This window comes from Oryctolagus cuniculus, chromosome 4 (assembly GCF_051225735.1).
Source record: "Oryctolagus cuniculus isolate XC-2025 breed Fujian yellow rabbit chromosome 4, ASM5122573v1, whole genome shotgun sequence".
Lineage (NCBI taxonomy): Eukaryota > Metazoa > Chordata > Mammalia > Lagomorpha > Leporidae > Oryctolagus > Oryctolagus cuniculus.
In genome coordinates, this window is record NC_142870.1 from 69,704,994 (window position 1) to 69,717,129 (window position 12,136).

At 38.8% G+C, this 12,136-nt stretch overlaps 1 protein-coding gene across 4 annotated transcripts in view; it reads left to right on the forward strand.

The window, feature by feature from the left end:
- Nucleotides 1-12,136, forward strand: part of ATP6V1A (ATPase H+ transporting V1 subunit A) — a 64,539-nt gene that overhangs the window by 16,842 nt on the left and 35,561 nt on the right. For all 4 annotated transcript variants that reach the window (XM_051819038.3, XM_089331664.1, XM_051819039.3 and 1 more), the window contains 3 exons: nt 6,202-6,296; nt 8,156-8,284; nt 10,052-10,266. In XM_051819038.3, the coding sequence (XP_051674998.1) occupies nt 6,212-6,296; nt 8,156-8,284; nt 10,052-10,266 (429 nt within the window). In that variant the 5' untranslated portion in view covers nt 6,202-6,211. The remainder of the gene's footprint in view (nt 1-6,201; nt 6,297-8,155; nt 8,285-10,051; nt 10,267-12,136) is intronic.

The window sequence follows — 12,136 nt, forward strand, 5'->3', positions numbered from 1 at the left end:
TCGGTTTGAATTCTCAAGAGTGGGATGGCTGGATCATATGGTAGGTCTATAGTCAAGTTTCTGAACATCATTTTATCTTACAGATGAAACTGAGACCCCAAAGGATAAAAGAAACTGATTTTCCCAAAAACACAATTTGTAAATTCAAACTCAAGTCTGTGTGCACTCAAAGCCTTATCTCTATCTCTCAGTTAAAAATAAGTATTCAGAATAGATGAAGTGGTATTCTTCAGTACTTATTCATACAACATCTCGAGTAGCAGGTTTTATTTTTGTTTTATTTTGAAAGAAAAAATATTGACACTGTACAATACTTTCAGAAAATGATAGCCTCAGGAGTAAGAGATCTGAAAAATCCAATTATGCTTTGAGGGACAGAGAGTTGAAGGCACTAGATAGAATTGCCTTGGAGAAGGAACGTACACAATTTGTGTGGCTACAGTAATTGGATGAAACAAAGCCAGAGAATATAAGTTACAGGGAAGTAGGCTTAGATTTTTCCTGGAAAGATGGAACTCTCCCCTGTTCAAATACAAATATTGCCAGTGTAATTTTATAAGGGTTCTACATTTCACAAGGAACATAGAAGCAAATTTGTATTGTAATCACAGCTCTGGGTTGGGAACATTAGTCCCATGTTTCAAATGTACATGTTAAGATGTCCTGGAGCCTGCATTGTGGTATACCAGGTTGGACTACTACCTGTGACACCAGCATCCCACATTGTCACCAGTTTATATCCTGCCTACTCCATTTCCAATCTATCTCCCTACTAATGTGCCTAGGAAAGCAACATGATGAACCAAGTTCTTGGACCTCTGCACCTACGTGGGAGACCCGGATGAAGCTCCTGGCTCCTGTCTTTGGTCTCCCCCAGTCCTGGCCATGTCGCCATTTGGGAGTGAATCAGCAGATGGAAGATTTCACTTTCTTTCTCTCGCTCTCTAACTCTGCCTTTAAAAAAAAAAAAAAAAAAGATTTATATATATATATAAAAGATTTATTTATTTATTTGAAAAGCAGAGTACAGAGAGGCAGAGGCAGAGAGAGAGTGTCTTCCAACTACTGGTTCATTCCCCAAATGGCAGCAATGACCAGAGCTGCGCCAATTGGAAGCCAGAAGCCAGGAGCTTCCTCTGGGTCTCCCACATAGGTGCAGGGGCCCAAGGACTTGGGCCATCTTCCACTGCTTTCCCAGGCCATAGCAGAGAGCTGGATCGGAAGTAAAGCAACTGGGACTCGAACCGGCGACCATATGGGATGCCGGTACTACAGGCGATGGCTTTACCCGCTACACCACAGCGCCAGCACCTCAAATTAATAAATCTTTTATTTTTGTTTAAAGATTTATTTTTATTTATTTGAAAGAGCTACAGAGAGAGGTCTTCCATCCGCTGGTTCACTCCCCAAATGGCCGCAATGGACAGAGCTGCGCCAATCCGAAGCCTTGATCTTCTGGGTCTCCCACGTGGGTGCAGGGGCCCAAGGCCTTGGGCCATCTTCCGCTGCTTTCCCAAGCCATAGCAGAGAGCTGGGTCAGAGGAGGAGCAGCCAGGACTAGAACTGGTGCCCAAATGGGATGCTGGCACTTCAGGCCAGGGCTTTAACCCCCTGCACCACAGCGCCGGCCCCCAAATAAATAAATCTTAAAAAAAATAATGAAGTCTTGTTTTTTTCCAAGATGTTCTTCAGCATGTCATTGAGAGAATCAGAATGTGATCCCAAGTCTGTTGACTCAAGATCTCATGCTGTTTCCTTTTTAATATTAAGGTGACCATGTGTCATGATTCTACAGAGGGAATACTCATATTTGGAGAGGAAGTTAGATTATATGGTTTCAAGTTCTCCTTTTGATTTTTTCTAAAGACTGTAATTTGACCTAATTTGCTTGTTCACTGCTTCTTTGCAGATTTTTGCATACCCCATTTCCCAACTAAGTAAGTTTCTCTTTCAATCTTGTTTTCTTTTTCCCCTGTTATTTTGTAGCTTCTGGAAAATTGTTTTCTATTTATTTTTTAACATCTATTTATTTGAAAGGCAGAGTGACACAGACACATGCACAGAGACAGAAATCTTCCATGTGCTGGTTTACCCCCAGATGACTGCAATGGCTAGGGTTGGGCCACACTGAAGCCAGAAGCCTACAGCTCTGTATCAGTCACCCACACGGATTACAGGGGTCCAGGAACTTGGACCATCCTCCACTGTAAGATCACAAAACACACCAAACACCAGAGTAAGGGAAAGGGTTTATTGGGAAATCCCAGCAGGCTGGAGGGAAGGGGCAAGGAAGGAAAAATAGTGAGTAAGAGAGAGAGAGAGAGACAGAGAGAAGAGGAGAGGGGAGGGGAGGGGAGAAGAGAGAACAAGCAAGAGAGAGAGAAGGAGAGAAGGAGAGAGGAGAGGACTAGCCACATATTCAGGAACAGGTCCTTTTAAAACTTTGCCGGAGGGCGGGCAGGGAAGCAGGAATAGCAAATCCCATTAGGATGAGGGTGGAGCTTGACACTGGTGGTTGGGCCATGTGGCCACTTGGCTTCCAGCAATGGTGGCGGGGACTAGAGCCTAGGTTGGTTCAGGGTGTAGATCGCACCACAGATAAGACTGCGCCATTTTCCTAACAATCCACTACCTTTCCAGGTGCATTAGCAGGGACCTGGATCAGAAGCAGTGCAGCTGGGACAGGACCCAGCACTCCAGTAAGGGATGCATGAGTTGCAAGCCACAGTGCTTGCCCTATTTATATTCTAGGTTTCTACAGTTCCATGCCTGCTCTTACTCAACAGCCTTTTCTGTGGGGAGCAACTGGGAGCAACTCGGACTAGACTAAGTTACTGGAATTAAGACTTATTCTATGCATCTGCTCTCCCACAATATGGCGATGGGAGAGAAGAAAACAGCTTCTACACAGCTGCCTCCAGTTCAGCCAATAAACTGTAGGACTTGCTCCTGATTGGAGGAGAGCAGCGTACTCGGCATGTGGGTAGCAGAGTTGGGATTGGTGGAAGAGGACTATAAAGGAGGAGAGAGACGGCATGCACCGGGAACATCTAAGGGGAACATCTAAGGGGAACACCTGTGCAGCCCCCGAGAGAGCCGGCCGGCGGTGTGCCGCTCCCCTGCGGAAGTGGGGAAAGTGGCCAGGGGGAACCGCCCTTCCACGGAGGTGGAAGGGACGGTAGCCAACCCGGGAAGAACCAGCAGCAAACCCGGGGAGGGCCGAGCAGACAAAAGAACAGCGCAGGGTCCTGTGTCGTTCCTCCACGAAGAGGGGGAGCGACATAATGGTGCCGTGACTCGGATATGAAGCCTAGGCAGGGCTTAGTGTCGTTCCTCCACGAAGAGGGGGAGCGACACTTTTCTATTGCATCTTCAGGAAGTCAAAATCCCCTTTTCTTTCCTTCCTCCTTTAACCACCTCTTCCAATTTAATTTTCCTACTGGGGACACGAAAATCTTTGTGTTCTTGTTCTGTGATATTGATGACTGTAATATCTGGCTTATTGCTTTCTTTCTATTTCAGTTCCAGTATTTCCAATTACTTTTGCTCTATAACTTCATCCTTATCAACAAACTACCAACCTACCAACCTACCCTACTTCATCACCAATACCATCTTTGTGTTGTTGGCATTTTTCCTTCCCCCAATAATATTCTGTTCACTTAAAAGCCTCCTGTGTCTGTGTCATTTTAATGCTTGCTTTCACTCTTGTCTCTTTTCAAATAGACTTTATTTTTGAGAGCATTTTTAGATTCACAACAATATTGAGCAGAAGGTTCAAAGATTTCTCCTATACCTCATTCCCCCAACACATGCATACCTCTCCATTATTATATCACTCAACAGAGTGGCATGTTACATTTAAAAAATTTTTTATTTTATTTTTAAATTTATGTGAAAGAGGCAAAAGGGAGAGTATCCATCGGCTGTTACACTCCCCAAATAACTACAGTGGCAAGGACTAGACTGGGACAGAAGCCAGTAACCAGAAATCCAATCTGGGTCGCCCACCTGGGAGGCAGACAACCAATTATTTGAGCCATCACTGTTGCCTCCCAGGGTCTGCATTAGCAGGAAGCTGCAGTCGGGAGCCGGAGCCAGAAATTGAACCCAGGTACTCCGATGCTCAGGATGTGGGTGCCTTAACAGGCATCTAAACACCTGCTGCGGGGTGGTACATGTGTTAAACGAATGAAACCTACATTGATAAATCATTATCATTCAAAATTCATAGTTTACATTAGTGTTCACTCTTTCTTACCTGTTTTGTGTGTTTGAACATGTTTAATGACATGCATCCACCATTATAGTGTTATAAGTTTGACTGCTCTAAAAACTTTGTATACTCCACCTATTCATCTTTTCCTCCTTCATACCTCTTGTACTCATTCCTCTTTTATTTCCGCATCTTGTGCTGTTTTTTTAATCACTCATATCTTCCCGTTAGCCTTGAGTAATATCCCGTTTCTGAGAGCACTTGATGAATCACTGTTAATGACTTCAGCTACACCTACCTTCCTAGTTCTTTGATACCTTGACTAAGGAATTACAGATCGTATTCCATGAGATGTGGTGATCCTTCATTGACTCCAGAAAACTGAAAAACACTCTTCAAACCGCCTCAAATGAATCCCTAAGACTACTGTATTCTTTCTGAACTCACCTGGACTCAGCTCAGCCTCAAAATTCTTTCCAGCCCCTTGTTTCCAGAACTTCATCCACGTCGTCTGCACTTCTCTCATGTCACAATCAGTTTCCCCTCATTACTGATGTGTTGTTTGCACTTCAGTTGAATACATGGGTCATTTTGCTCTACTGTTCAGTTGTTTAAAGCAAATAAAATTCTTTGAGAATAGTCTCCTGTGTCAGGCAAAATTCTTGTTCCCTAAGCTTAACACAGTGCCCCTCTCTTGGTAGGAGCTCAATAAACATTTAATAAATTGAATTCCATTGACATTAAAGCCTTAACTATTTTCAGAGCTTTTTAAACTTCTTATCCTGCCTGGATTCCTTCCTTTACTTTAATCTTTGAGAGTAATTGAACACCATTCTTCTCAAAATAGTTCCTCAATCTCCTATGATTTCCTTTTGTTTATAAGATTAAAGTCTATTTGTTATTTTGGCATTCAGTTTAAGACCCACAAACTAGTCTTTCTGCCTTTGCATCCTATTTCTCACTGTTGTGCCCTAATGAAAACCTTTTGTACCTCAGTAATGTTGGTCTGTTCACTATTTCTGCACATTTTATCTCTATTCTTTTGTTACTCTGTCCTAGTTTATGACCTTCAAGATGTCTTCCCTAAACATTCTAATCTTTGTTTGGCATTTTATCACTTATCTTGACTCTTTCTTTATGGTTGTTTTGGGTCATTATTTAGGTTTCATAGGTACATGTATTCTATTCCCTTGTTAAATTGTCAATAATTATTAAGTTGGGCCAGCAGTCAAAAATAAACTTTATACCAGTTTTCTTTTTGGACTTGGATAGTTCATTGATTGGGTTTGTCGTAGTGTACATGTATAAAGTAAGAGTATATATTCATTTTCAAAATCTGTTCTGTGTTCTGCTACAAAAAGAAAAAAGGAAAAATGTTCCCAGATAAATTTTAGAGATCGTTAATAAAAACTTTTAAAATGAAAAGTTTATAATTTGTTATATCGTGAAAAGTGCGATGGTGACAAAGCAGAAAAGAAGTCTGTTAGAATTTTAAACAGATAGGCAGAGCAGCCTCATGACATTTGAGTAAGGACTTGAAGGAGATATAGGAACACTCTAGGTACTCCTAGGAGAAGGCACTGCAGGTAGAAGGAACATCTTATTCATAGTCCCTAAGCGAGAATGTGCCTATGTTTTGAGAAGTGGCAAAGAGTTCCGTGTGTGTGTATATGCACGCAGAATGCTTAAGGGCAAGAGTACTTGGAGAAAGAGAGACTTGGAGAGGGATTTGTATGGCAGGTTAAATACCCCTTGGTTATTTTCTAGGAAATACTTTACATAGAGATATAATTTGTTAATAATTTGTAACCATAGAGCATCCACAAATGAGGAATTTTTAATGAGATTTTAAGTATTTTATTTTATTTTTTTACTTTGAAGATATGTAGTAACTGTAAGAATTACCAAAGATGAGATTTGGCTACTTGTATTGGTTCTTTTGCTTTAGAATTTATAATATAGCATAATTTTTTGTTTTACCATAGGCAAATTAACATGATGGATTTCTCTAAGCTACCTAAAATACTTGATGAAGACAAAGAAAGCACATTTGGTTATGTGCATGGAGTCTCAGGACCTGGTAAGTAATACATAGTAATCACAAGAGTTAGTATCCCTAACATTGATTAATGTCTTTTTGAGATGTTTTAGGTAGAAATAAACAAGTTTCTATTTGTTTGTTATTAAAAGATCTCATAGTGGTTATGAGATTGAAGTAACCTGGGTTTGATTATCTAAATTTGATTATCAAAATGCTGCTTTGTTAAATATGCTGTTTATATCGATCTGTTATGTAAATATATAACAAGTGTTCAGAATTTTACTTACCTGTATATCATAATTTTTTGTTTAATTTGACATAAAAAACTATAAAGTTGTATGGCTCTTAATATGTAATACCTTGTAGGTAGTAGGCTTTCAGTGGCCATTAATTTACTTTGAACTTTAATAATTGTCTTCAGAGCATTTCTCTGCAGTTTCAACTTTTACCCTTTGCATTAGTAAATTCCTTAAAATGTTTATTTCAGGTATCATAACCAGCTACCCATGGGAGAGAAGTCTTATGACTTGATACTGATTATGGATAACAGTTTTAAACTTTGTGTCTAGTCTGCCAAAACATGGGACACTGCTTTTTAAATAAGAAGCCTCCTTCCAGTATTCATTGTGTTATGGAACAGTCCCACTACAAAATGTGATTCACAGTCTTCTTGGTTAACTCTGCTCCTTGACTTATCCTTAGTGCCATGGAAATTCAGTTTTTCTTATGTCTGTGGTCTCATTTTGTGGTCTTTTTTGTTGTAGTGACAGTAGAGTTTATGACACTTTTTTGGTGTTTGTACAGATGAAGACTGTCAGTCATGCTTCTTTATCTCCCTAAGAACTTGGTGTTGAAGCTTGCACTCATAGACAAGTAATAAAATATTTTACATTTAACTGTTTTTAATCTCTTTTGCCATTCAGATATTTCTATAATCATAAAGGTTTTTATGAGAGCTGAGCACAAGAACTGTCAGAGAAAGGGCAAAAGAGCAGAGTTTAAGGAAATAATATTTTGTGGAAGTATATAGTAAATTATTTCTGGAACCTGTTTATGTGTCTTCATTATTTGTATACATTAGACGTAGAGGTAAACATTGCACAAGAAATAAATTTTCATAGTCTAATAAGTTAACTAAATATTAGTACTTATTAAAGTACTATTAAGTTTCTACTGAAATATTACCTGTTATATAGTTCTAATCAGTTGTATCAGAAAATGACATATTACAAATGAATTTATTCTTAAACATATCTAAAAGTGTAGCAACCTTCCCTTGCTGCCAGAAAGGTAATTTTTGCTTACTAGAAAATATGGTCCAAAATGGGAGCCCTTAACCAGGACTTTTCCCCATGGTGGTGACATCCTTATATGGTCCATGAAAAATATTGATAGTACATGTGCAAACTTTTCTGTGGAGAGCTATCATTAGATTATCAGAAGGGTCCATGTCACCAGTGTTAATAACTGCTGGGATAAGGCACTAGAAAGTAAAGATGTTGCTTTAGGTGTTACCTCAAAGGGAATGGTGACTGAACAGCAAACTAATGAGTATGTGTTATTATACCATGCTGCTAGCTAGAGCTCTTATTCTAATTTGAAAGTTTTTTGTTTTATTATTATTATTGTTCCAAACCCTCATCTCATTTATTATAGTAACCTGGGTTGATCAGAATGTGCCTAAATACTATCAGGTAAGAGTTAGCTGTATTGAACTTGTAACATCTGAAAATAATTTGTAAATAAATATGCTAAAAATACATCTTTATGTGAAACTGTAAGTATGTTCCATAACAGATGTGTTATCTTTCTGATTACACACAGGAGACATATTATTGGATTTTTTAAAAATTATCTGTAACTATTCACAGAGTGCAAAAATTATGTGTTCTCTTTAGTGGTCACTGCCTGTGACATGGCAGGTGCAGCCATGTATGAGCTGGTGAGAGTGGGCCACAGTGAGTTGGTTGGAGAGATTATTCGACTGGAAGGTGATATGGCTACTATTCAGGTGTATGAAGAAACTTGTATCCTTTTTGGTTCAATTTCCTGCCACTTTCTATATGTCAAATTTTAAGGATGTAAGCCAATGTAGAAGCAGCAACATCTGATGCTATTAGGAGCATGAAATGTTGGTGTCATGAAGAGATCTGATTTTTTCAGGAGTATATTGAAGAAAGGGAAAAAGGTAATAGGAATTCATGCTCTCATTTTAAGAAATTAGTGTTATCTTCTGAACTCTTATTGCTTTTGATGTTCCAGTAATTGACAACCTCAGGGGGAACCAGTTGGAATTTTTCTTCAGAAGACACATACTGTAGAAGGAAGCATAAATGGAATAATAATATTAATTTAGAGCATTAAAATCTTCCAGTCATGATTTCTGTTTGAAATAGGAAATCCATAACTAAGTCATACTCTGTTTTTATTATAATGAATGGCATTGGACACACAAATACAGCCACTTATTTTAGCTCCTTTTATTATGTATCCTTCTGATAACTTGCTTGGATATATAAGTAAACAGAAATATGTAATTTTCCTTTTTTCTCTCTATAAGATAGCCTATTATAAGTGTTACTCCATACCTTGCTTTTTCTCATTTAGAAATATATGTATTATAAAAGATGGATAAATGTGGTAAGATGTTAATGGTAGAATCTGGATAGGAGAGCTAGGAGGAGTTTGCTGTAAAATTCTTTAATTTCTTGTAGGTTTGAAAGTTTTCATAATCAAATAGTAGAAATTAAAAATGAATATTTTGGAGCCCTTAGATCTGGCTATTTTGTACCTCAATATTATGGATTAATCAATCACTTAAGTATGCAATTTTTTTTCTTTTGCTGTTGTAAATGCTAGTGTAACTGTAGTATGAATTCACAGTGTTTAGGTCCTCAGGTCCAGTTTTATGCATTTTTAATTTTGAATGTTGCTAAATTGCTCTCATTATAAGTTGTCCCAATTTTACTTCTATCAACAAATACTAGAGAACAAGTTGGATTCAGTATGCTTATTTCAGGTTTTATTCTTTTCCTTTTCAAAATCACTTCCTTAATTTTTGAGATTTTAAGTTTTTGTCCAGGTATTAATATCCTTTTTAGGGAGCTGACCTTTTCCTCAACAGTGTGTTTGAACCAATGCATTAGTGGGAGACCTTTGCTTCTATTTTTAGCCTTATGGTCCCCAAACTACATGCAAAGGCACCATTGGGCAGCTGCAGCAAATTCATTTGGTATCCAGGAGAAGTTAACACAGAAATATTAGACTTATCGTCAGATGCCACATGAACTAGTTGTATAATAGATAATAAACTGTCTCATTATTTTGCCACACCACATTCTTGTCAATGATATCATATTACTGTGAAGCTGAGTTTTTGGCAGTTGCTAACCAGAAAAGCAAGTCTCATGTAGAAATCAATGTGAAATTTGTATAGTGCCCAACAGGCACATATATCTGGTTCCAAAGAATTGTGATTAATTCAGGACTGAAATTAATATTCTTTCTTGTTTCAACTTATGCCTGTCACTCTTTCAGATTGCTGCCCAGTTGTTCGGACATGTGTTCTTTACTTTGTTGTTTGGGTATAACCATCTATTAATGAGATTGTTAGGTATATCTTTTGTTGTAGGACACTATGAATAAAATTATTGAAACACTAAGCTATGAACTTAGAAAGTTTAGAAACCTTTATTTTTGCTCCTTAAGAATGGTTTCCCAGTTGAACTGTGATGTTTCTTGTTAATAGTATCTTTAAACTTTGATGTTGAGTTTTCCTCAACTACTGCTTCTAGCTGGTGTATCTGTTGGAGATCCTGTGCTTCGCACTGGTAAACCCCTATCGGTAGAACTTGGTCCTGGCATCATGGGAGCCATTTTTGATGGAATTCAAAGACCTCTGTCGGACATCAGCAGTCAGACCCAAAGCATCTACATCCCCAGAGGAGTCAATGTGTCCGCACTTAGCAGAGATATCAAATGGGATTTTACACCTTGCAAAAACCTTCGGGTATGTTTCCAACACAAAAATTTGTAAAGTTGGTGAAAGAAAATGTGAAATGAAAGTTTACTGAATTGTTTTATAGTCTTATCCAAACAAAAATAGACTATAGAAGCATAGTTTTAAAATTTTCCTGAAGCTAGTGCATTTGGTACCGTGCTTAAAATGCTCATCCCTATACATGTACCAGGCCCTAGGGCCCCAGTTCTAGACCCAGACCCCTTCAGGAGCTGGTGTTGTGGTATAGCAGGTTAAGCCACCACTTGAGATGCCCTCATCCCTTCTAAGAATGCAGTCCTGACAGCTACTCCACACTTCTGATCCAGCTTCCTGCTAATGTGCCTGGGGGACAGCAGATGTGTCCAAGTACTTGGGTTCCTGCCACCTTTGTGAGAGACCCTCATGGAGTTACTGACTCCTGACTTCAACCTGGCCCAACCCTGGCTGCCCCCAGCATTTGGGAAGTGAACCAGTAGATGGAATTAATCTCTCTCTCTCTCTTTCAAATAAATAAATAAATCTTCAAACAACCCACGTAAGAGATGGGCCAAGGACCTCAATAGACATTTTTCAAAAGAGGAAATCCAAATGGCCAAAAGACACATGAAAAAGTGTTCAGGATCACCAGCAATCAGGGAAATGCAAATCAAAACCACAAGGAGGTTTCACCTCACCCCAGTGAGAATGGCTTACATACAGAAATCTACCAACAACAGATGTTGGTGAGGATGTGGAGAAAACGGGACCCTAACCCACTATTGGTGGGAATGCAAACTGGTAAAGCCACTATAGAAGTCAGTCTGGAGATTCCTCAGAAACCTGAATATAACCCTACCAACAACCCAGCCATCACACTGCTTGGAATTTACCCAAAGGAAGTTAAATTGGCAAATAAAAGAGCTGTCTGCACCTCCATGTTTACTGCAGCTCAATTCACAATAGCTAAGACCTGGAATCAACCTAAATGCCCATCAACAGGAGACTGGATAAAGAAATTATGGGATATGTTCTCTATAGAATACTATACAGCAGTAAAAAAAGAAAGAAAGAAAGAAATCTGGTCATTTACAACAAAATAGAGGAATCTGGAAAACATCATGCTGAGTGAATTAAGCCAGTCCCAAAGGGACAAATATCATATGTTCTCCCTGATCGGTGACAACTAACTGAGCACCTAAAAGGAAACCTGTTGAAGTGAAATGGACACTATGAGAAACAATGACTTGATCAGCCCTTGCCCTGACTGTCGAGGAACAACTTACTACTTAATTTTAGTGTTTTTTGTTGTTGTTGTTGTTCTACTTAATACCATTGGTTGAACTCTTTAATTAACACACAATTATTCTTAGGTGTTTAAATTTAACTGAAAAGTGATCCCTGTTAAATATAAGAGTGGGAATAAGAGAGGGAGGAGATGTACAGTTCAGCACATGCTCACTCGAATTTACCCCTAATGGTAGAGCTAGAAATGTACCAGGGGATTCCAATTCAATCCCATCAAGGTGGCATGTACCAATGCCATCTCACTAGTCAAAGTGATTTTCAGTTTCAGTTCATACTTGATCGTAATGATAGAATTAAGAGTTAAAGGGATCACATAAACAAGACTAGTGTCTGCTAATACTAACTGATAGAATAAAAAAGGAGAGAAGGATCCAACATGGGAAGTGGGATACACAGCAGACTCATAAAATGGCGGATGTCCTAAACAGCAGTCTGGCCTCAGAATCAGCCCTTGAGGCATTCAGATCTGGCAAAAAAGCCCATGAGAGCATTTCAGGCATGGAAAGTCAAGAGACTGTGGCAAGGAAAAGAAAGAAAGAAAGAAAGAAAGAAAGAAAGAAAGAAAGGAAGGAAGGAAGGAAGGAAGGAAGGAAGG